Source organism: Anolis carolinensis, chromosome 1, assembly GCF_035594765.1.
Source record: "Anolis carolinensis isolate JA03-04 chromosome 1, rAnoCar3.1.pri, whole genome shotgun sequence".
Lineage (NCBI taxonomy): Eukaryota > Metazoa > Chordata > Lepidosauria > Squamata > Dactyloidae > Anolis > Anolis carolinensis.
In genome coordinates, this window is record NC_085841.1 from 266,392,882 (window position 1) to 266,419,212 (window position 26,331).

At 39.8% G+C, this 26,331-nt stretch overlaps 1 protein-coding gene across 2 annotated transcripts; it reads right to left on the minus strand.

The window, feature by feature from the left end:
- Positions 1-6,850: 6,850 nt before the first annotated feature.
- On the minus strand, positions 6,851-25,334 carry LOC100562128 (cytosolic 5'-nucleotidase 1A). Of its 2 annotated transcripts, XM_003214825.4 has the most exons (7): positions 25,179-25,258; positions 21,134-21,193; positions 19,196-19,363; positions 16,588-16,717; positions 12,970-13,092; positions 11,413-11,591; positions 6,851-10,088 (listed from the first exon to the last, which is right to left on the minus strand). In XM_003214825.4, the coding sequence occupies exons 2-7, from the start codon at positions 21,176-21,178 to the stop codon at positions 9,756-9,758; spliced, it is 978 nt and encodes a 325-aa protein (XP_003214873.1). In that variant the 5' UTR covers positions 21,179-21,193; positions 25,179-25,258; the 3' UTR covers positions 6,851-9,755. The 2 variants fall into 2 exon arrangements, with proteins under 2 accessions (XP_003214873.1, XP_008106296.1); XM_008108089.3 differs by lacking the exon at positions 21,134-21,193 and having other exon boundaries at positions 25,179-25,334.
- Positions 25,335-26,331: the final 997 nt, after the last annotated feature.

A 26,331-nucleotide genomic window follows, 5' to 3' on the forward strand; every position in this document is an offset into this window, starting at 1 on the left:
TTCATGTAATGCAGTTCAATACAGTTAGACTGCATTATATGAGTCAATTCTTACCTTTTAAAATTCAGTTCCAAACTGCATTATATGGCAGTGTAGATGGGGCCCAAGGCTCTAATTATTACACCTATATGTTCAAAGATCCACTTGGCCATTGAGCTTACTGGGGCTGGATCTACACTGCAAATGAATGCAGATTGAACTGTATTATATGGTCAGTGCAGACGCATATAATGCAGTTTGAATAGCATTCAACTGTATTATCATATATGGGTCTACATTGACCATATAATGCAATTAAAACTGCATTATTTGGCAGTGTAGATCTAACCTGGGTAATCTCTTAAGTCATGGTTTCTCTGCCTAGGACACTGTCAAGTGTGATGTCGTGGTTTGATTGTTGAACTGGGAGAACAAGGTTTGAGTTACCCATGGAAATTACTTAGTGGCCTTGGGCAATTCATGCTCTCTGTGGCATAAACAGAAGGCAATGGCAGACCTCCTCTAAGTAAATCTTGCCAAGAAAGCCCTAGGATAGAATTGCCGTATGTTGGAGTTGAGTTGAAGGCATATAACAACCATGCCCTTTTCCTTTTTCTATTTAGCTCAGTCAACTTTTGTCCCTCTAGTTCAGCAGTTCTCAAAGTGTGCTTTGCGGAGCCTCTGGGGCTCTGTGAAGCATACTAAGGGGTTCCGCAGTTTCCTCCTCCTCCAATCTTTCCCTCTTCTTTCCTTCTCTCTCCCGTCACCCTCGCTGCCAAAACCTTTTTCAGCCGGCCTTGCTTGCCACCAAAAGCCTTTTTCCCTTACCGTCAAAAGTATTTTTTTCCTCAACTCACTCACCCCCCCCTCCCAAAATGTTTTCCTCCAGATCCTTTTTACCTCGCCTCACTTGCTTCAAAAACCCTATTTCCCTCCCACCATTCAAGGGGTGCTTTGACTGCTTTTCCTGCATGGCAGAATGGAGTTGAACTGGATGGCCCCTGGGGTTGCTCCTATTATTATTGTTATTATTATTATTATTATTATTATTATTATTATTATTACAAAAGCTGGATGGCCATCTGCTTTGATTGTGCTTTTCCTGCATGGCAGATAGGGCTGGACTGGATGGCTGCTGTGGTCTTCCACCGAAATACTGTTAAGTTTATGTTGGAGCCCTCGGTGATGCAGCGGGTTAAACCACTGAGCTGCTGAACTTGCTGATCAAAAGGTCAGGGGTGCGAATCCGGGGAGCAAGGTGAGGTCTCACTATTAGCCCCAGCTTCTGCCAACCTAGTTCTTTGAAAACATGCAAATGTGCGTTGGTCAATAGGTACCACTTTGGCAGGAAGGTAACAGCGCTCCATGCAATCATGCCAGCCACATGACCTTGGTGACGTCAACTGACCATGCCAGCTCTTCAGCTTAGAAATGGAGATGAGCATCAACCCCCAGAGTTGGACATGACTAGGCTTAATGTCAGGGGAAAAGCTTTACGTTTACCCAACCATATGTTGGTCAAAGAGTGTGCCCATGCCTGATAGATATACCGTATATACTCGAAGATAAGACGAGTTTTCCAGCCCTTATTTATGAGCTAAAAAGCCTTCCCCGGCTTATATTCGGGTCAAGGTCAAGCCAGCAGCAGAGCCTGGAGGCCACAGTATGTTTTCTTTTCCAAAATCTCCCTCCTCTGCTTCTCCTCCCAGGCTGGAATTATCTTATTTTTTTTGAGAGAGAGAGAGACAGAGACAAGAAGCGAATGTTTTCAAAAGCAAAAGGAGAGTGAGAGAGAAACCCTTGCAAGCCAGATTGCATGGGTAGAAGGGGAAGAAAAAGAGATATTCTTGCAAATTTGCAGGATTCATTACTATATTATTATTATTATTACTACTACTACTACTACTACTGCAAGATCATTTAGTCCAAAGGGAGGGAAGGAGGGAAAAGAGAGCAACAGAAGGTGTGTATTTCTTTTTATTCCTAAAAATGAGGTGGGTTTTTTTGGGAGGGGGAGAGAAGTTTTTAAAAGCCTTTTCTGGCTACTTTTAGAGTTTGAAAAAGGGAGAAAGAAAAGAGGTGGGAAAGGGCAGGAGAAAAGAGGACAAAGTTGTTTTTAGGGGGACTTTGCTTGCATTTCTTCCTTGGGCAAATGCATGCCCCAAAGCTTCTAAATATTAATATAGATGTTCCCCCTACAAATACATTAATATATGAATTTTCCTCTCATATGTTTACAGGTCTTTGCAAATCCTATGTAAATATATCTAGAGATTTCCATGTACCTGTATATCTGTTCCTATATGTATACATTAATTTTATATATGAATTTTATATGAATTTTACCCTCACATGTTTGCAAGTGGAGAGGGAAAATGCGCACGCGTGTGCACACACACACACACACACACACAGAGAGATGTCTAGATAGATATAAACATTGATAAATAGGGCTTGCAAATATTGCAGGAGGAAAATGCACATAGAAGATTTGCAAAGGTTCCAGGGGGAGATACACATGTGAAATTAGTATATATAATGATAGATCTATATCTAACTCTGCATTGTTTATGTAGGCATTATATGTTTGCCTGTTACTATGTTGGAAGCTGGCCTGAGTCCCCAGGGGGAGATAGATAGGGCAGGGTACAAATGAAGCTGTTGATAATGATGATGATGATGATTATTATTATAAAGTTATTGTTGCTTTTCCACTTATAGAGTTAGTTTACTGTTTTTCTTTGAAATACAGTAAATATTCAAAACATTTAACCCACTGATGCCTCAATTAATGTAATTTTATTGGTATCTAATTTTATTTTTGAAATTTACCAGTAGCTGCTGCATTTCCCACCCTCGGCTTATACTCGAGTCAATAAGTTTTCCCAGTTTTTTGTGGTAAAATTAGGTGCCTCGGCTTATATTCGGGTCGGCTTATACTCGAGTATATACGGTACATTATATATAATATATAATATAATATATAAACATTCCTTGGGGTTCCACAAGAAACTCTTGCTTCAAAAAGGGCTCCATGGCTGAAAAGGTTTGAGAAGCCCTGCTCTAGTCAGACATCAGTTGTATTCATTTATGTTTTCAGCAAATGAACACGGGAGTGTTTTTTTATTTGTCCAGTGTTACAGAAGCCAGCCAGGGCTCTAGGATCCCACTACCCACCATGCCTCTGGATATTCATCCTATCTTTTTAGCTGCAACTTGCTTCTTTTTTGCATTTCTTTTTCACCTTGGTTAATCCCTTCTTACACAAATATTTGACTGAGTCAGCCATTAACATCATCACAAAAGCCTAGGGGATAGGGCTTAATTAAGGAAGTTCATTACATAGTGCTATGCAGTAGATTTGCTTCCTGCAGCAAAGTTTATCCTAGAATAGGTCTAGAAGAGCAAAATGGGGTGCAATAACTATGGCAACTATGCAGTTTTGTTATTGCTATGCAAAATGAAAATGAATTGTGATATTAGGAGTCAGCATAGTTGTGGGGTATTAGTAAAATAAACTTTGATTAATAACTCAGAGTGCATCTACACTGTATAATTAATGCAGTTCGGCAGCACTTTAACTGCCATGGCTCAGTGCTATGGAATCATGGGAGTTGTAGTGTTACAACATATTTAGCCTTTTCTATCAAAGAGAACTAATGTCTCACCGACATAATATTGAGCTATGACAGTGGATTCAAATTGCATTAATCCTATAGTGTAGATGTATTCTCAGTTGGAGCTGTTTTCGTTGGATGCTTTTCTAAGAGTATATCAACAGTTCCTAGAAGATATTAAGACTGGCACCACTAATAGACAACACGAGATGACATCACAGCCGATGTTGGGGGACTGTCAGAGGTGGTCATTCCCCATTTTTTCCTCAAACTCTTGATTGGAAAACTAGGTCATGCAATGACACAGTGTAATGTGCATTTCATATACTATCCCAGTGCTGGCATTCAAAGAAAAATTCCTTGGGCAGTTTGGTTCTGTCAATGGAAGTATACATGGTATGGGTGTTGATGGTGGGGAGTAGGTTGCATCTTCTAAAACTTTTCCTCAGGCAGCAAGACCTCTTCAATTGGGCCTGAATGTAACTTTGTTTTATATAATGTGGCATGTAGCTAAAGAGAGAACAAGAGATACCTTGAACAAAAATGGTGATCCACCTTGGTGTGAATTCTTATTTATGCTTCCTGTTCCAGAAACAGCAGCTTTATCTATCTTGAATTATCTGGGTAAAAACAATGCAGATGTGTATGTTTGAATGCTGCTAGCTTTTACAAATGCATACACATGCATTTCTCTCACACGTACATTGCAGACATGAGAGAGTGTGGTGTCAAGGGAAAGTGTGTTTTTGAAAACTTTAATTTTGGTAACTCTCTTTATGCTGTCCTCTAGTGGACATCACCAGATATAAAAAAGATTGATCTTTTAACCAACCCAGTGGGGTGCACTGATTTGAGTGTTAGATTATGACTCTGGATAACAGGCTTTAGTTCCATACTTGGTCATAGAAACCCACTGGGTTGCTTTGGGCAAATCACATTCTCTCGGTTCCTGTGACCTTTAGGGTTGCCATTAGTTTTTTTTTTTTGGGGGGGGACTTCAAGGCACTCAACAATTAGTGCAGTGCTAATCAAAGTGGTGGTACCTGGAATAGAGAGTATGTTATCTCAGTCAGTGGCCGTCATTTCTTGGAGTTTTATTAGAGAAACAATCATTGTGTAAATATGGTCCTAGTCCTTGACACAGTGAAGAAAAATTGCCAGTCCTCCACAACATATAGCCTGAAAAGCACTGTTTGGTTAACTCTTCAGCTTGTTTTTAAATGAATGCACACACAGAAATTTCTAGTACAATAAGGTCCTGAAATGTGAGACATATCTTTTCAGACAAATATGACACTGGATGTAGCTGAAGAAGAAAGTGGCATGTTCATTCTTTCACAATAGCTTTCTGATGCAACTGTGATCATACCTTGAGGAGTAATTTTGCAAGACTGTGGTTCAACCCTAGGTAAGACAAAGACTGAATGGTAAGAATAAACAATTTCCATTGTTGACCTCATCAGATGGGGGGGGGGGATTGGCAGCATGCGCTACTTCACTGCCACTTCGCCGGTTTCCATTACACGGTGCACAACTACTTCCGGCGGGGCTCTGTGCTTAAAGGGGAAGCAAACATGGGAGGCTTCCCATGTTCTGCCGGGAACAATGGTGGGAAGCCAGACAGTTGATGCTCTCCCTCCTCCTCCCCCGTGGGTGATCAACTGGATGAGTTGGGTGATCTGGGGTGTGAGGCAATGGGTTCCCCATGCCACCCTGAGGTGCACCACTGGAATTGCCACTAGGCATGGTGATTCCGGCGGCCTTTATGATGAGGTCATGAATCTCAAAGAATGAAAAATTCTACAGATGTTTATGACCAAACTTATGTTTGTCTTTGTTATTGTTGTGTCATTTCAGATATATAGCGACTATTATAGGTTTTTCTGAGACTACAAGTATGTAGACTGCTAAGAGTTGCCTAGTTTTTTCATGACAGAGTCGGGATTTAAACTCTGTTCTTCAGAACTGCAGTCCATCATTCAAACCACTATGCCTCCTAAAAACTATTTACTTATATATACAGCAACATTTTATAGTGGTATTTTACACATTTCTACTCACTAGTATAATCTTCCACAATATAAAGTTAACCATAAACTATAATATAGGCAATCACTCATGGCTGAGTATGATTGTCTTCCAAGGGTCGAGTCTTGGTGGTGGGTCCGTAGTGACTGTGGAAACTTATGTTGGATCCGCATGGTTGTTCACAATGAGAACATAGATTTCAAGATGGAAGGCAGCCTCAACAAGTGTTTGCTTGATGCGCCTTCCTCTTGTCATGTTTTCCCATTCACCTTCTATTTGTGCGTCTTCAAAGTCCATAGCATTGTTGGTAACAGTTGACCTCCAGTTAGAGCACTCAAGGGCCAAGGCTTCCCAGTTCTTGGTGTTTATGCCACATTTTTTAAGGTTAGCTTTAAGCCCATCTTAAAATCTCTTTTGCGGTCCACCGACACTCTATTTTCCATTCTTGAGCTGAGAATAAAGTAATTGCTTTGGGAGACAGTGATTGGGCATTTGGAAATTATGGCCAGTCCAGCAAAGTTGATGGTGGAGGATCATGACTTCAATGCTAGTTTTTGCTTCTTCCATAATGCTTATATTTGTCTGCCTGTCTTCCCAAGAGATTTGCAGGATTTTTCAAAGGCAACACTGATGTAATCATATATATTAATCATAGTACATACCCTCCAAGATTTCTCAGAAAATCAGAACAGGTGCCCCCCATCAATATTGAAGTGTCATCAAGATGGTAAATGCAAATAATGAATCAGAACAGACAGGCTAGTTGCAGCAATTTGTTTTTGCCTGAGCCTACTGAGAAGTGCAAACCTTTCCCTCTCTCTTCCCCACTGGGTTAACTGACTGCAAACTACATTTGCACTTTGAACTCAGTTTGAAATAATGGAAGTAATCTAGGGACCAAGGAGCAGAAGGGAGAAATGGGGCAAATTTAAAGGTAGCTGGAAAAGTGAAACAACAGAGGACCCCTCAACCTCTGAGGATGCCTGCCATAGACGTGGGTGAAACATCAGGAAGGAATGCTTCTGGAACATGGCCATACAGCTCGGAAAACTCACAACAACCCAACAGAGGATTAATCAGAACTGCCCCAAATTTGGACAGTTGTAGGATGTGATCTACAGCAAGAAAACCAGAAGTGTAAAATATACCATAGGCAGACAGTTTTCTTTTAAATAGCAACAGAGAAACAAAATATAAGAGGAGCCAATAATTAACATCCACTCACGTTACGTATTAGTTTTGCTTTTACTTCAAATTGTATTTGACAAAATGAAGAAAGACAAAGAAAAATACACTTGTAAAATTATCAACAATTTGTATAGTTATCAAGATGAAATGAAATCGAGAAAAGGCAAAGGAATAGGTCACTAAAGCTAATTTTTCTAGGTATAAACCACACTATGGGATAACTACATTTAATTTACTATTTATAAAGCACCTATATATATGTTAACAAATCCTTATCCTGCTCTATTTGCCTTCAACCTCTTTTCTCAGGCTACAGAAAATTCTACTTTTTTATTTAAAAATGTATAGTACTGTAGTGCAACAATCATCAGCATGTAAACTGTCCCACACTTCTCTTGAACAGGAAGGGTCTTGATCCCACCTTGGAAATATTACTCTTTCAGTGATAATCTTGGCTGGGGAATGCTAGGAGTAGAAAACTATTATTGCATCTGGTTAAAAAAACTAATTGAGGTCCATTTACATTAGAAAGAGAAACCTGTTAAAGTTATATTGATTCAAGTTTTAAAAAAAAAGAGATTCCACTTAAACATTAGGAAGAACATTGTGATGGTAAGAGCTATTAAACAGTGAAATATGCTGCCTTGGAGTGTCCGGAGTCTCCTTCTTTGGAGGTTTTTAAGTAGAGGCTGGATAGCCATCTGTCAGGAGTACAGTAGAGTCTCACTTATCCAACATAAACGGGCTGGCAGAATGTTGGATAAGTGAATATGTTGGATAATAAGGAGGCATTAAGGAAATGCCTATTAAACATCAAATTAGGTTATGATTTTACAAATTTTTTTTTCGTGTCAGGAGCAACCGGAGTTGCTTCTGGAGTGAGAGAATTGGCCGTCTGCAAGAACGTTGCCCAGGGGACGCCCGGATGTTTTGATGTTTTTACCATCCTTGTGGGAGGCTTCTCTCATGTCCCCGCATGGAGCTGGAGCTGATAGAGGGAGCTCATCCACACTCTCCCCAGGTGGGATTCGAACCTGGCAGCTTTCAGGTCAGCAACCCAACCTTCAAGTCACTTAGTCCACTACGCCATCTGGGGGCTCCAGATGAAGCACCAAAACATCATTTTAGACAACAAATTTGGCAGAAAAAGTAGTTCAATACGCAGTAATGCTATGCAGTAATTACTGTATTTATGAATTTAGCACCAAAATATCACGATATATTGAAAACATTGACTACAAAAATGTGTTGGATAATCCAGAACGTTGGATAAGCGAGTGTTGGATAAGTGAGACTCTAGTGTACTTTGATTATGTATCCTTGCATTATCGGAAATTGAACTGAATGGCTCCTGTGGTCTCTTTTAACTCTATGGTTCTGTATTAAATTTCCTCATAAAATTTAAGCTGAATGGCTGCACTAAAACCCTTACCAGAATGAAGTTGTAAAATGTCATCCATGATTATTAGTGATTTATTTCTTTATTGCTGATTTTCTCATGCCTCTCAGCAAAGGTTCTAGGATTACTAGTATCATAATTCAATGCAACAGACAATGCCATCTGGATGCAAAGACCACTCCTTTTCCAGGCTGCCCTTATTACTTGTTGATTTGATATAGCCTTGATAATAAATTAAATTATCATAACGTTTGCTAGCTTTTTAGCATTGTACAAAGCTTAAATGTGGTGTTAAGTTAATGCTGACATTTAAACTTAGGTCAATCACTTTAGTTAAAATATGAATTTAAGAAAGTTGCTTTTTTGTAAGAAAATTTCCAACTCAATTAATAGTGTAATTGATTTTAACAAATTAGTTTTTATCTCCAGACCTATAGGTGCATCATGTTCCCAACTGTGGGCAACAAGTTGTGTGTGGGTGTGTGTGTGTGTGTACATACACACACACACACACACACATAGAGCACCAATCCTACTGAAGTGGGGAAAGCCAACTGTAATTCCTCAAGTTGATTGTAATGAAGGAGCGATAACTGGAAATGAGCCTACCGAATGGAAGCATCTATCAACCCCTTCCAGATTGTGTTAAGGGGAACTGAAGATTCACAGCAAAGGCTTATACTTTTCAAAAATGAATAAATTTACAACTACTTTTTTTTCTGTGAGAAGAAAGCCACGCTCAATTGAAGCAGTCTTTGGAGTTCAGAGTTAATTGGACAGAGGCTCTGGACTGGAATTTTGATGAATTTTTCTCATAAGCCAAGTCCTAGTTTTTATCTCAACTGAATGGGTTCTCCCTCTGTTTCTGAACATGTAGAGCTGCAATTTCACTATGCCCAAATTTAATTAGAAAGTTCCTTCGCACTAACAGAACATAAAACAAGCTGGTGAAGGACAAAAAATGGAGGCAGATGAAAGCAGATGTCAACTTCAAACAACATTTCTATTTTGTACTTTTGAGAATTTTTTTGCTGCTCTGGTTAAATTGTCTTTGCTTTTTGATTTATTCCAGAAGCGGCACAATATTTTGTTTATTTATAGCCTTTCTGCCCAACTCATATCAGTTTTTTAAAAGCATCTGTCCCTTCCTTCAAGCCTTCGCTCTCAAAAGATCTAAAGTAAGAGAAGAAACACGAGAGGGAGAAGAAAAATAAGAAAATGGATGCACAAGATTTGAAGGGGGTTTTTTTGGCTTCATAACCATTGGCTGTCAGCAAGGGAGAGGCAAAACGCAATTGAAGTGGCTTCTAAGAGCTGGTGGTAATCCTGCTTTTCTCCTTGGCTACTGAATGATTTTTCAAGAGAGGCAAAACTCAAGGGAACATCATTGTCAGAAAGGTTTGCAGTGACTTTGCTTTCATTCTCCTTCTCTTCTTCAGCTTTATCTGATTTCATATTTTGTTTTCTTCATGACAAACTATGGTCAGAATGGATTGAGAATTCCACACTTCATTGTCCTTTTAGTCAGAAACTCTGCTCAGTAATCACATGGTAATATGGGCATTTCCATCCTCACTGCCACCAGAAAGGACCAGGGCAGAGGGAACACCAACATCCCGTGCACCTTGTATATTGTGAAGACCATCATCAAAGAAGATGTGGGGCTGGATTTTGGACAAGATGGGGCCTTTCGGAGCTCCATCCATGAAGAAGGCCTCATCAATTGCCAAGCCCCATTTCCTCAGGGTTTTGATGGTCCGGATGCCCATGTCACGGCCACTGCGGGCAGTTACCAAGTAAGTGCGGATGGGGGAGTCCTCTTGACCAAACTTGTTGCGAATTTTCCCAAGGTGCAAAGCAAAGGCTTTCAGTGGCCCCTGTAGAATATGATAGGTAAGAGAGGCAGAGGTGTATTACTCTAGGAAGCAAAAACAGACCAAATTGCTCTATGCAAGTGTGAGTGAGCCACAAGTATTTCAATCTATCCAAAAGCAAACATTCAAATACAGGCATACATCATTTAACAAAGTAGATGTGTTCCTGGGTATTACCTCTTTAACAGAAAATTTGGTGCTAGAAGCAGAAATAATATGAAAAAGAGGAGAGCTTCCTACACTACAAAAAAGGAAGAGCAGTTCAACATGTTTAGCAGACATTTTGTCTAATATAAACTGTATGTGCATATGAAATCAAACAACCAGGTCAGGTAAGCCTTGCATAGGTAAATCAAAAACATTCTGAACCTTCTAGAAATCAATTGAAGCCTTCTTCCAAAGACTATTTGGAGATGCATTATTTCGCTAGCTTCCACTATTCTTATGGTTTCAATTGGCCAAATGTATAGATCCCTCCTTTTTTTAATATAGAGGGTAGGCTGGAGTTGTGGAATTGATGAAGCAGGCTAATCTATTTCCCTTTTTTCCTATATGTTGTTAATACATGCTCAGTGAGGGATTCTGAAGGCAGGTGCTGTATCTGACCTTAGTAGGCAGGTGCACACAGCCGTACTAGGACTGACTAGAATAAAATTCCACCCATAACAGCTCAAGCTTTTATTGCATTGTTAACTGCAGGCAAATTGCTTTAAAACAATACTGTAAAAGTGTGTATTTTCAGCCCTTCTCCATTATCTTCTTAATACTGCAGTTGCTAAAATTCTCCAACTAGACAGAAAACAATAAGGAGTATTTTCTGGAGTATGAAAATACTTTAAAAAATTTTTTGTCAGATACTTTAACTGGGGTATGGCTGGGGTAGCTGTTCTGAAAACAATTTAATAACAGTAAGCAAAGAAGGAAAAGTTCCATCAATTTCAAACATCAAAAATGTTATAGCTTGATTTCTCTGCTAAATAACAGATGTTTTCTGACTTTGGTATTCATTAGATCAGGGTGGGCAAGATGTGGCTTGAAGTGACGTGCAAATCCAAAAAGGAGGGGGAAAGCCTCTTGTTGCAATTTTCTTTTCAAGTAGGTCACACCTCTGTTCCCCACAATGTTTAATAAAGAATACCAATTTTTGGAACCAGAAATAGGTTTCCAATGTCTGATTCCCCTTCCCCTTCCCGACATTGTCCTGAGAAAGCGGGGCACTCTGAATGCTTCCGAGAGTCTCAACAGTTGACCTTTGTTTGGGTCTGAGGAATCTGCTTGACCAACAAAAGTCACCCCCATAGCCTCTGGGGAAAATGCACAACCTTACCTCTCCCATGGGTACTGATTCCATACTTTTCTCATATGCGATAGCTCCCTCCAGTCCCTTTTCACGAAAGACACGGTCAGTTTCATCAGAAAAGAGAACGGCGTCTCCATCAAAGACGACCCGCAGCTGGTTGGTGGGAGCCTGTATCTCTTGCTGGAAGATGAGTGCTGCTGAGACTCCTGTGTATGAAACAGACTATTTACATGTTTTATACTCCTTGTTCAGCAGAGGCACACAGGAGGCTTGGCACAGGCCTCATTTTAAATGTGCCATTTCCTGAGTGAAGATGAGGCAAAGATATGGTGCTATGGGAATTTTACCCTCTTTCACTAGCAGAGGCATAGCATAAGCTTTGAAATGCATGTTTTAAAAGCTTTTCCTTTGCCATGGGTAAGGTAAACAAAAGATAATGGACTTCAAGCAGAAGCCATCAAATTGTTAAAGTACTCACAATCGTCCTTTCTTGTCAGAGTATCATAGACATACCCAACAAACCTTAGTCTCCCTCCTCCCCTCTCTGCCCATCATCTTTTCCTTTTGTCTTCCCCCAGCCTCACCCTTCACACACACCTTATGTTCAACAATAAGCCTTGATCCATGGCTGGTTTCTCTTCCCTTAGGATTAAGGGAGTATTTAGTCTTCAGACCAAGGGTGGGAGCTTCTGGCTCCCTCACACTCTTACAGGTGCATTTTTACCAAAGGAGGAAATGGTTCAAGGAATTCTCTTCTGCTTTTGGCAATGAATTCAAAATGTAGGAAAGGTGATCCCATGTAAACATTTGGAAGAACTTCTTGATGGTAAGACCTATCTGATAGTGGAATCTGCTGCCTTGGAGTGTCATAGAGTTCCCTTCTTTGGAAGTTCTTAAGCACAGTGTAGATGGCCATCTATCTTGTATTTTGCTACAGAAGGTTGGACTAGATGGCCCATGCGGTCTATTCCAACTCTATAATTCTATTATTCTTTCTGACAAGCGATGAACATTTTTAGATGTCATGGCTCACAAATCACAAGGGTACTGCGTTCATGTCATCAGCCTTTGGAGGAAGGATTGCTGGTTGATGTGGCCATCTTTCTTATCAAAAGAAGCACCAAGACTTAAGAAAGTCTTCCCTGTCTCTCACACTGGCTGAATAGGGCAAGGTTTCTCAAGAAGCCTGTACTAAGCAATGTGACTTGTGCAGAATATTAAGAGAAACTCTCTTTCTCTTTAATAGGAAACATGCTTATCTTCCACACTATTTCCCACTCTGGGAAGAATAGTGATTCCAGTTGTGAACTCTACACCACCAGCTGTCCTAAGGATTTATTTTGAGGAAGCCATCTGGTATAAAAATTTGCTGAGAGATTTTAGAGCAGCAGAAGGTTGTTTCTGTGTGTGCTCTAATGGTATGAATTTAATATTGCATGAATGTTTTCCTCAAGAGGGTGCTCACAGAATTTTGTAAACAGACACAAGGGAAGAGACTTGTTGAGGGAGAGACACATCATCAGAGAGATGGCAAAATCTAAGAGCAAGTATTTTGGCTAATGAAGGAAGAGAACAAGTACCAACCTCTCTGAAGTGCATTGCATACATCCTTCCTGTCAGCTGAGAGAAAAAGCTTGACATTATGGGTTTTCAAGTACTGGGTAGAGTCTTCATCACTGACAAAGCAGAACTTGGAGATCTCCAGACCTTAAAATCCAAAAATAAACAACTAATTTGCTAATTACAGTAAAAATGAAAATTCAAGCAATTCTTAGTATCACATATCACAATATCTCATTCACAGGGCCAAACTAGTAAACACTAAACATCCATCATATCCACATTCCACCCATTCTATGAGTGCTGTGCTCGCCACCCACAATTGAAATGTTAATGGTAAATACACATTTGAAACTCTGCAGGAGAAAGGGAAGAAGTAATGTGCATTGCGTTGTAATGTGTATTATTATCTATTGTATTGTTTAATGTGTTATGATGTGTTGTTCTTTTATATTTTGTTATATTGTTTTGTTCTGGGCACGGCCCCATGTAAGCTGCCCCGAGTCCCCATTGGGGAGATGGTGGCGGGGTATAAATAAATTATTATTATTATTATTATTATTATTATTATTATTATTATTATTATTATTATTATTATTATTATGAAGGATGTTTTGGAGTGAACATGAGATCCAAAATGAAAACAAAACAAAACTGCATTATCAAATATGATGATATTGTTTTACAATGAATTAATTTTGCCCCCTTATATCCTATTAGGTAAAAATAAAAGTTTACACAATGCAGGGTAACAATATAATTATATATAAGTCCTTCTTAATAACTTTAACAAAAAATGAAATTTAAAAATGATAGGTTAGTCATCAATAACAATTGCCAAAACCCTTCAAAGCTTGCATAAAAGCATAAAGAGATGGAATTTTATGGATTTTCCCACACAGGGCACTCTATAGCCTTAGAAAGGTTATGCATTTAATGCTGGTTTAATGAGACCCCAGAAAGCAGAACTAGAAATAACCTCTAGTTCAGTGTTTACCCGCTGTTAGGATTTTTGGGAGTTGAAAGCCAACACATTTGGGGACTCACAGGTTGAGAACCACTGCTCTAGGTCTTTAAAGGTCAGTACCAGCTATATTAGCATTTATCTTGCTAATTGGACTCAAACTCCTCCTTGCTTTTTTGTTGCCTGTTGATTACATTTAGGTTGTACTAGCTGGGAGATTTCTGTAGTCCAGGCTTTGCATTAAGTTTGTGGAAATATACCATGTAATGGACTTGAATGGCTCATTCCTGGCTAGTATGCAGATTTCTGTTGAAATGAGCAACCTTCTGGAAATTAAATTCAGGTATCTATTTCTGCCACATTTATCAAAAAAACTGCATCTGTAGCACTGTTGTCACCAGATGTCACTGTAGTGCCATAGGTACAACTAGAGCAAGAAGTCATCCCTCAAGAGCAACCAGTCTTTCACTGAAGCCTAAACTATACATTGTTCTGTATAAATAAGAACTGCAATAGTTGCTAAGAGATGTGTTGCTGGCCAAACTAAATAGGCAGAATTATGATGCATGGTGAAATACATGCATTCTTTCCCTCTGCCACTATCTTGATGAAAATTCACTCTAAAACTGCTGTTAGCCCTGGGAAGGAGCTCCTAGTGGTATAAGTAGAACATTTCTCCTGGAGAAATGACTGATATCCTAGTGCTGGTTTGAGGCAGCTGCCTCTCCCATCAGCAAGTGTACTGCAGAATTATCTCAGCAATATGACTCAGAATTTGAGACCACACCTTTGTTGTCCCCAGGTTGTTTCTGCTTACATAATTCTACAATGTCTTGCTTATTGCTTGTTTCCTCAACATGAAATTTCTGAAAGTTTGATTGCTTTGCTTGGTAAACGTGAAGAGGCTGCAGCAGTATTAATGCTCAATCTCTCAGTCATTAGCATTTCATGCATTTTTAGAATGTGGACCTAGTTACAGCCAGACTGGATGACATGAAGTCTATCTCACTCCCACATGGAAGAAAAGGAGGACATGCAGATTGGAGTTCTATTGGTCCATTATGCTGATCTAGCTACACTGGTTTAGACAGTGCCAGAAGGCAAAACGTCCACAAGCACAGTAGCTGTGATGGAAATAAAGCATTGAACAAATAGGCTGCTTGGAGTTTGCAGATTTTGTCTGTCTTTCATTGCCAGTTGATGAGGATCTGTTCCCTTGTCCATTGGGAAGCTGTTGACTAATGTTCTCACTAATGGAAGTGACCTAATGGAAGTCCCAACTGATCATGGTGGCTGCTACCTTGCCAGTAGGGTTTGGAGGACTTTCACGGTCTCTAAATGGTCCTTAACTAGGCATATGTAGGAATTATGAAAACAAAACAATTGCAAATTCGTAACTCTAGATTATGCATTCATAACTGTCTTTGCAGATTCTGACCAACTGGAAGAGGGGGAGACAACTGGAGAGAAGGAGAGAAAGATATAGAGTTGTTGTTTTTTTTACCTCAGGTAAATACCTTGAGCTCGTCCCTGATGCAAATACACTGCTGTGAAATTATATTTTTGTTGTAGAAATCCCTCCCTCCCTCCCTCTCTCTCTCTCTCTCTCTCTCACACACACACACACACACATATATATATAACACCTGTTATCATGTATATTGCTATAGTAAGGGATTATATATATAATCCTTTACTACAACAAAAAAAAAAATTGTATTTAGAAGAATCTCTACTTAGAAGGAACTCCTGTCATCTGAAGTTGTTTTGATACCCGAGACAGAAAACCCTCAAAGAACCTCTCCCTCCCTGTTAGTCAAGTACAGTTAATATAGTTATAATGAATTAAACGATTAGCTGTTGTTTCATGATAACCATCTCACTCTGCCTAATGGCAGAGCTGGTTCTGCATTAACACATCAAAAGGAAACTCCACCTTTGCCATTACAATGGGACTATGATTTAAATTAATGAAGCTGTGTAACTTCAAATGTTCCAAATCTTTTTTAAGATCATGTTTAAAAGTAGGGTTGGACTATCTATATATCTATACCAAGAATACAGAATCAGTAATAAAGCATGGAATGGCATTAAGAGGATAGAAATGATTGCGTTCCACAAGTAATACATACATGACTATGATGTAAGACATATAAAACCATTAAATTCTGAGTCTAAAATCACTTGGCAACAGTGAACTCGTTCCTAGTCTGGCGTAGATGTGAATGACTCTGCATCGCACTCAATCCCCTCAGTTCTCAAGCACAGATGACCTGGCACTTTTAAATGGATAAATTAAGAGCAGGTTAAAAAAAAGAGGGGGGGGGGGAATCTGTAAGAAAACAAAATTCAGCGTTTTGGTGTTTGTGTATTGGGAGGGCAACCTAAATTCTTTGAGGGCACCAGTTCCTGTCTGACCTTGGAAGCTAAGCAGGTCAGTCCTAGTCAGTAGCTGGATGAGTGACCACCAAAGATTGCCAGGTGCTGGAAGCTATATTTCAGAAGAAGACAATGTCAAACCACCTTGAAGTATTCCTTGCCTAAGAAAACTTTGAAACATTAAGTGGGTGACTATAAGTCAACAGCGACTTGAAGGCACATTAAAAAAATCCACAATGTGGGGGTGTTTCTGGGGGTAAGTGGGAGGAAGCTTGCTCTCTTCAGAGTAGAGAACCTACCATGCTGTTTAGCACTGTTGATGATGCGGGCACCACTCTCTGGGCTGTTATTGGAGAGAACTATGACATCAAAGAGCTTCTTTTCTTCAGGGTTTCTTTCGAGAAGTTTCTTGTTCACAAACTGCACCGCCTGAATGAAGCAGTTATGGGTGCATTATTGTTGGTATCTCAAAATCATGACCATATGTAGATACATTTTGGGTGTTGTTAGATGTATAACTTTTTAAGTAGGAGGGGTTGTAAATGTGGCTCCCTAATGTCCTGGGTGAGTCCTGAAAAAATAAAGGAAAATAAAACAGCTCTACATGTTTCTCTTCTGGGGGTGAGGGCTATGTTTGTAATGGATAACTATTTCAACTGCCTATGACATCTTTGTGACCTCTTCTCAAATCCTCTGTGTAGTTCTGAAAATGTCTTTAAAATCCATAGCATGTTTTGTTTTTGTTTTTTGCAATATAAAACAATGCTTGGAAATACTGGCGGTAGTAGCATCACACTGAAGTTGAATAATTAAATAATTCAGTGGTAAAATGTTACAGGGAAATTAATGTCATAGGGATTGTTAATGAAAAATGTCTAATCATGAAATTGTCTATTTTTTAAAGTAGCAAAATATGTCCATTCAAAAGTAATACATTAAAATAATAGGGAACAATAATGATTACAATGCTGTTGGTGTTCAACAAATGTTATGTTAACTGTTTAACATTTTAATGACTTAAGGGAATGAATTAATTTAATTAGGGAATTGTTTAAGAGCCCTGAGATATAATATATGTTTATAGACAAATATACGGGGTATGTATTGCATATATTGATGTGCAATAATGTTATGGATTTAGGGTTCTGCTGAATGCCCTCTTGGGAATACAGTAGAGTCTCACTTATCCAACACTCACTTATCCAACGTTCTGGATTATCCAACGCATGTTTGTAGTCAATGTTTTCAATGCATTGTGATATTTTGGTGCTAAATTCGTAAATACAGTAATTACTACATGGCATTAATGTGAAATGAACTACTTTTTCTGTCAAATTTGTTGTATAACATGATGTTTTGGTGCTTAATTTGTAAAATCATAACCTATTTTGATGTTTAATAGGCTTTTTCTTAATCTCTCCTTATTATCCAACATATTCGCTTATCCAACATTCTGCCGGCCCGTTTATGTTGGATAAGTGAGACTCTACTGTACTACTCAATCGTGTGAATGTAGATTATGAGAAGCAAGACCTTCAAAGCTAGTCAGGCAATTAAGACTTTTCAAGACAATCTTAATGGGTTGTCAAAGGCTTTCATGGCTGGAAACACTGGGGTGTTGTGTGGTTCCTAGGCTGTATGGCTGTGGTAGAACATGTCCATACAGCCCAGAAACCACACAACACCCCAATCCTAATGGACATTGTAAAATAGGCATGTATCCCTTGTTAATGAGAGCAGCTTTAACAAAGACTATGGAAATAGGCAGAGATTCATTCTGGAATGGAACATGTATTGTCTTTCTACACCAGTGGTTCTCAACCTGTGGGTCCCCAGATGTTTTGGCCTCCAACTCCCAGAAATCTTAACAGCCAGTAAACTGGCTGGCATTTCTGGGAGTTGTAGGCCAAAACACCTGGGGACCTACAGGTTGAGAACCAGTGTTCTACATCTACAGTTAGTGAACTGCATCTATGTAAATGAAAATACTTCTCTGAAGCCAGAATCCAAATGAAGAATTGGATTCGAGACCACAGCTGCAGTTCTGAACATTATGGGCATTTCTGGAGTGTTTAAGTTATGAATACCAAAATCTGCGGATGGTCATTATATACAATAATGTAATAAAATGGTATCCTTTATATAAAATGCAAAATCAAGGTTTTGTTTGGGATTTTTTTGGGGGGAGGGGAGGCGGGAATATCTTAAAGCTATGGATTGTTGAATCCATGGGTACTGTGAGCCAGTCATATAGCAATGTCAGTAAACCTTCGCCCCTCACTTCATTCTAAAGAAACTTGTGTCAAGCTGAATTCATACTGCTTGGAGAACTGAGTGTGTGTGTGTGTGTGTGTGTGTGTGTGTGTGTGTGTGTGTATGTATGTAGTGGGAAAATGGGTAATCTTCCTCAGACTTTAAAGCAGTCATACCTGGTTCAAAATGTGGCTATTTGTATACAGTACATGGGTACAAGACATTGTCTAAAGCCAGGTTCATGGTGAGCAAAAAAGTGAATGTGATCACTGTTTACAGGTGTTGCATCTGTGTTGTGAGCAGAACATCTACAGATTTCAAGATGAAGATTCTCTTTAGAGGACAGTAGGTACTGGCTCTACTATTACCCAGACTAAGGCAGTGGATGTTGGGTGGCATACAAGGAGTCTCAATGGCAACCTCTGGGTATTCCTTCCTGTTGTATAACAAAGCTGTGTGTTATGGGTAGCCAGCTCTGGGCCTGCTACAACAGCTTGTTGCTCTCAAGTATGGTGTAGAAAGCTTTCCCATCATTACTGCCGAAGTAAGATTCAGTTGGCAGTCCATGAAGTTCCTGTAGGTAAAATGGGGTGTACAGAGGAGAGATGGTGTCATTTTGCCTGTTAAAAGTCTTGGGCCATCCTGGCCTTTTACCTGAACAAAAGCAAAGGCTGTTCCTTGCTCCAAGCTGTTGTTCTCATTTTCTTGCTGATGCTTTACATACTCATCCTTTCCTTTGGTCAAGAAGATCTCGTGCTCCTTCTCCAGGTTGAAAATAGCCCTTGTCGTCACAGCAATAACCAAAGCTTCTTTGGGATCTTTCTGCGATAGAGAAGACCAAGAACAAGGTACAGATTTAGCTAACCTGACTAACATTGATTAAATACCAGAAGCAGAGATGAAAGGAATGAGAGCCAACATTTGGATAGCTCCACTTCCCAGTCAAATCCATGACACATATATTAAAGGTTCTTAAGTCATTTATGTTTATAACCTCCTCATATATGTCTGTTTTCTTGGAAACCCAATTGTCTAAAAGATTTTGCAATCTTTTACTTAAGGCAAACGATACATATAACTGTATCCACTGTGAGTATCACAGGTTAATGGAAGTAGCACTTTGAATCAAAGTGTCAGAATGCAGCACCACCAGTATCAACTGATATGCTTCCAAAGGAGAGAAAAAGGACATCAGATGAACCAGCAAAGATGCAGAGGCTTAGCTAACATTCAAGTGGGAGGGATACTGTCTTTGGATTTCCAGTAAATAGGGACTTCCTTCCACTGCACAAGCCCCTGCCTTGTCAGCCAAGATAACGGATGCTGTGTTTCGGAAGGGCACCAGCTTTTTTGTTTCGAGAGCAGCATCCTAATTCCTCCAGTTTAAAGCAGTGGTTCTCAAAATCTGGCCTTACAGATGTTTTGGACAATTTTCAGAATTTCCATTCAGGTTTGATAATAGATTGGGTTTCTGGGGGCTATTGTTTGAAACACCTGGAGAACCAAGGTTTGAGGTGGAATGCTAGACCCATTGTATACAACACCATAGTAAAATGGAGTCTTTCATATAAAACAATAAGATCAAGGTTTGCTTTTTGGACAATTTTCAAGTTGTAGATGGGGGAATCAATTAATACTGAATCAATTGGCCATCTGTACTCAAAATGTATTTGACTATCATTTGATTTCTTTCTTTTTTAAAACTTTTGGTTATGATTTTCTCATGGCTATTTCCCAACCACCCTTAGGGACCTTGGTTTTGGCATCTTAAACCACCTGGCTTTTATTTGCCTACAGCAATGGTGCCAAGTTGTCCATGCATTAGCACACTGTGTTGGTTTGGAGCAAAGAACACCTCAGTATCATATTAAATTATATTTAATACTTTTCTCTGTGCTATTTTCTTTAAGTTCTGTTTTAATTTAGATCTCACACACAGAAGCATACAGTGCTCCTTTACACTGAGGCAGTCCATTGGACTGACATAACCTCATCAGGGTCTCAATAAGTAATCTTGCTACCATAGAGCAGTGTTTCTTAAGCAACCCCATCTGGGGGACTGGCAATTTTGCTCCAATGGGCCAGGGACTTGGTGCCCTATTTGCCTTCTCTTCTACATCTGTACCTTCCATTCTTGGAAACTCCTCAGGGACTGACATGGGTCAATGGCCGACCAATCTGAGTAGCAGTGTCATAAATCATTTGAACTGGAGATGAACCTGGGCTCCTTTGCATATAAAGCATCGGAAATGTTGCTGAGTTATGCAATGCAATAATGAGTTTGTAAAATGATTCCATCAGTTGGCCATACTAATTTTCATCCTGGTGTGTGTGTATAACATGAGCTGACAAGAAATGCATCTGCACAAGAGGGCGCCCAGAAGAAAGCTTCTGGTCATTTTTACTGTGCATTAAATTTGCCATAATCCTAGACTAATATCGGATGACATGAATGAGTTCTTTGTTACATTTTAAAAACAAATCTATTTAAAAATGGAAGGCAGGGAAGTGTAAACACCTACAAGAAACAAAATGACAAAACAACAAAACCAAATCTGAATGTCAACAATTGTTGCTACTTGAATACCTTACCGGGTTCACACTGGTATTGATGATGGTGGTTTCAGGGTCTGACATCTTTTATTTCTTACTCTGAAGGAGAAAATGATACTAAATAAAACTGCCCAGAAAAATAGCATTTTCAGCTGTAAGAACAATTGTTTGGTGTGTTTTACAAACTGTATCCTTCCAAAATAAAGAGAAAAATCTGCAGGATCTGGCATGTGTTTTACTTACAACCTGTTGAGACTATGCTAACATGCTTTCTGTGGAGCTCCATTTGAAAAGTGTTTGGAAACTTTAACTGACCCAGAATGCTGGGACAGAGCTTTGAGCAGGATTAGTAACAGGCAACATGTTGCAAGTTTGAGTTCCTTGTCTCAACATCTTGATTGACTGTTGCTAAGTGTGACCTATAAAGACTTATGCAATTTGAGACTGTCCAGTTTAGAAGACTGCATTCTTCTACAGAAACTTGTTTTGGAGGAAATCCTTCTCTTATAATGATCACTCCGCTTGGGCTCCAGAAGTCCTTGTGAAGATAAGCTAGCATGGCCCCATTTCTCCTATTCTCATGCCAGGAAAGCAAAGATTTTCCTATGCAGGCAGCATTTAATTTGGGTCCCTGCAGGGTCTTTCTTTCTTTCTTTCTTTCTTTCTTTCTGCCTGCCTGCCTGCCTGCCTGCCTGCCTGCCTGCCTGCCTGTCACTTCACTTTTGAGGATGCAATTTTAATAGTATTCTTAATCTGGTCATATTTGAATTGTATTTCTGCTTGCAATTTGTTGTTGCTTTCCATTATTTGGCAAAGCAAGTCCAATCCAGCCCAATATCTTTTTTCCAGTTGTGGCCAACCAGCCAGATCTTTCTGGAAACCTATAACTTCCTTTAGAGTCCTTAAACTTATGTGTTTAAAGACTGTACTCAGGATCCTAAGCATTTCCAGATCTCTTTGAGCTTTTGTGCGCAGGCCTTATGATAGTTACCTTTGTGCCAGTAATAGCAACTCTAAAGACTGAGCTTGTAAATTGGATGAGCTTGGTGAGGATCCTTTGTCTTTTCTGCTCTGGATTAAATAAATGCCAACTCCTGGCTCTTTTCCCAGAATTGCTAACATGGTTTATAGTGAATGCGCCATAGTTTAAGAAAACTGCTCAATATGCTATATGTTTAAAGAGGATGTAGGAGCAAAGCTTCTTGATGCATTGGACTACAGTGCCTCCAAATGTGGAAGGTATAGCCCAGCACATTTGGAAGCACAAATGTTAGAGAAGAAAAAAGCTATATACATACACACAAACTATACATACACGCCACACACACACAGACATATCAGGGATGTAAAAGTTGGCAAATGTGGCCTCCAGGCACAACCATCAGCCCTAGCCAGTGCAGTTGATGAGAATTGCTGGGAGCTGCAGTACAAAAAGACACGGGTAATTACAATTGTTCAGATCTAAATTAATTACGTTAGCTAGTTAATACATTATTTGTGAGCATCGCATAAAATCTCAACAGACCAACAAAATCACCATTAAAGATAAAGTGAATCAGTAGTTCGTAAACTGGAAATCTTTAATGTCAACCTCACTATGTCAGGGAACAATGCCATATTTGTTCCCATTGGCAACATTAGTTTCTGTTCTAGAAACAGTTGTAGGGAAAAAAAACCTGATAATTTGAAGACTGGCAGCAGTTCATGGATGGGCAGTTTTATTAGCAGTTTTACACCTTACTCTATCATTAATCTTTCAAGGACTGTGACCTTACATACTGGAAGATTCCTTCTCTATGAGAGCTACAATCTCAGCATACTGTGCATTGAGCATCCCTTATCTGGAAATCCAAAGTCCGAAAGTGTGCACATGGTTGGCCAAGATAGTAACTCCTTTGTCTTCTGATGGGTCAATGTATACAAACTTTGTTTTATGAACAAAGTTTTTATAAATGTTTTGTATTAAATTATCTTAAGGCTATGACTATAAGATGTATACCACACGTAAATTGATTTCATGTTTAGATTTGAGTCCCATCTCCAAAAGATTTAAAGGCGACTTAAGGCACAGAACAGACTGCACTCTGGCTTCACTAGATGAAGAACTAACTTTAAGAAATGGGGCCACAAAGTGGAGTCCACGACATGCACGTGTGAAGAAGAGCAAACCACAGACCACCTACTACATTGCAGTCTGAGCCCTGCCACATGCACAATGAAGGACCGTCTTACAACGACAACAGAGGCACTCCAAGTGGCCAGCTTCTTGTCAAAGGAAATTTAATATGATGCCAAGTTTTTAACTTTGTTTGTGGTTTTTCTATACATTGTAACTGTATCCTCAATTCGCTTTTGACACAATAAATAAATAATTGTATATATGTGCATATTCCAAAATAAAATGCAAAAATCCAAATCACTTCGGGTCCATTTTGGATAAGGAATGCTCAACCTGTATTTACTTGAAAGGAAGAGCCAGTGAAGTCAATGAGACTTCTAATTTTTAGAAAAGACTAGGAACAGAGTGCAAGAGGTTTAGATTTCTAAACAACTATGTAACTATGATGACATGCTTCCTGATGTCTGAAATCCTGCTAAACTTCTGCAATATTCTTTTAAGCAATTCCTGGCTTAGCTGGCTAAATACACCATGCAAAGTATGCAAATAAGGATGTATCTATACCAGGCATGGACAACTTATGCGGCTGAGGGGGGAAAGGAAGGGGCCTGAGGCTGTTTGGAATGGTGGGAATTGAAGTCCATGGATCAATGATACGGAATCAGGGGAGCTGCAATTTGGTGTGGCGCCAGCACTGTTTGACAGAGAAAGCCGAAAAACTGTAAAACTACAACTCCCAGGCTTCCATAGCAATGAACCATGGCAGTGAAAGTGGCATCAAACTGCATTAAATTATGCAGTTGTAGATGCACTATGAGTCAAGCCAATTTGTAAATTGTAAAAAGCAATTCAAGATGGGTTGTCGAAGGCTTTCATGGCTGGAATCACTGGGTTACTGTGAGTTTTCCAGACTGTATGGCCATGTTCCAGAAGCATTCTCTCCTGACGTTTCACCCACATCTATGGCAGGCATCCTCAGAGGTTGTGAGATCTGTTGGAAACTAGGGAAGTGGGATTTATATATCTGGGGAATGTCCAGGTTGGGAGGAAGAACTTTTGTCTGTTTGAGGCAAGTGGGAATGTTGCAATTAGCCACCTTGATTAGCACGGAAAAGCCTTGCAGCTTCAAAGCCTGGCTGCTTCCTGCCTGAGGGAATCCTTTGTTGGAAGGTGGTAACTGGCCCAGATTGTTTCTTGTCTGGAATTCCCTTGTCTTCTGAGTGTTGTTCTTTATTTATTGTCCTGATTATAGAGCTCTTTTAATACTGGTAGCCAGGAAAGGATTTCCTCCAGCACGAAGCAGTCAGACCTCGAAGCTGCAAGGCTATTCAATGCTAATCAAGTTGGCCAATTGCGACATTCACACCTGTCTCCAAGAGACAACAGACAAGAGTTCTTTCTCCCAAGGGTGGTAGTTATAAGATATATAATCCCCACTTGCCTAGTTTCCAACAGACCTCACAACCCCTGAGGATGCCTGCCATAGATGTGGGCGAAACGTCAGGAGAGAATGCTTCTGGAACATAGCCATACAGCACAGAAACCTCACAGCGACCCAAGTCAAGATGGGCTCGAAAAAGTGCCATAACCTCCCCGTTAATAAGAGAATTGGGTCTCTGGCAGGGATGCGAAGAGCATGCACCAGCAGGAGCCTCATTTTGACCTGCATTCCTAACACTGTCGTACGCAAATGTGGTTTTGGGAGCCCACGGATCCCTCGACTGCAATGAAACTTTGTGACCATTCCAACCTCCTCCTCTTAAGTTTGTCCCTGGGTTAAAAGCAGTTCAGCATCTCCAACCTCTGACCGCCGTTGCGCTCCCGAATGTCCTTTTAAGGGCCGATCCCTAACGGAGCAAGGCAACGGGGAGGACCCACCAACTTTTCCCAGTTTCTAAAGCGCGCCCGGCACAATTCGCAGCTCATGGAGAAGGGGGGACACACGTCCCAAAGTTTCCAACTCACCGCGCTTGACTGCTCCCACATGCAACTTGGATCAGCAGCGGCATTCAGAGTGCGCAATTATAAAAGGAGATGCCTCTCCTTTCAGTTTTCCGGCAACGAGAGAGGCGTCGCTTAGGCTTCTGGGATTTGTAGTCATTGCTTCGTGGTGACTTTGACTTAGCCTGCGAGGGGAAGGGGAAGGAAGGACTCCATTTCCCAGCATGCCCCGCGCTGTCCAGCTGTCAAAACGAGAGGGCGAGGTTTGGGGCTGTTGTGGATGGGTGGATCTTAACAGCATTAATGACAGGTCAGGGATGACTCCGCATCTGCTGAGCTGCAAAGAGCGGGAACCCCAGCATTACATGTATGGCTTGTAGTGGGCAAAGCCTTTCATTTGGGAATAAAGCTAAATGGCCCTCTATCCTAAGCCCTACAAAAGATATATTTCTTTTTTCCCATAAGCTTAGCATGCCTATAATTTTCATCCAGCCTTTTAATTTTATGTGCTCTAAAATAGACAAATATAAATGGGAGTTAAATACAGGCTGAGCAGACCTTATCCAGAAGCCTGAAACCTGAAATATTCCAAAATTTAAAAATGCCAATATATGTGGCTGAGATACAGACTTCATTTCATGCACAAAAAAAATTACAAACATGGTGTATAAAATTCCCTTCAGGCTATGAGTTTAAAATGTATATGAAGCATGAAGGGATATTGTGTTAGACTTGGGTCCCGTCTCCTGATATCTTATTATGTATGTGTATGCAAACATAGGCATTCCAAAATAGCAACAAACAAACAGACAACAACAACAACATTTCTGGTTCCAAGCATCCAAGATACGGGAGGTTCTTACAACACTGCCATATAAAATCCTGAAAATGATCTGCTTTGAATTGGATTATATGGCCGTGTAGACTCATATAATCCATTTCAAAGCAGATAATGTTGATTATCTGCTTTGATAGTCTGGATTATATGGCAGTGTAGAAGGGGCCAAAGGTTTAACTAACATGCAAAAATCACACAATTTTTCATACCAAATAACTTTAAAATTGTTAAGAGAGGTTATTACAACTGATTTTTAATTAATTGTGCATCCCTACTTTCTCATTGATTTCATAATCTCCTTTATCTATAATTCAGTTACATGTTTGAACATTCAAGCAT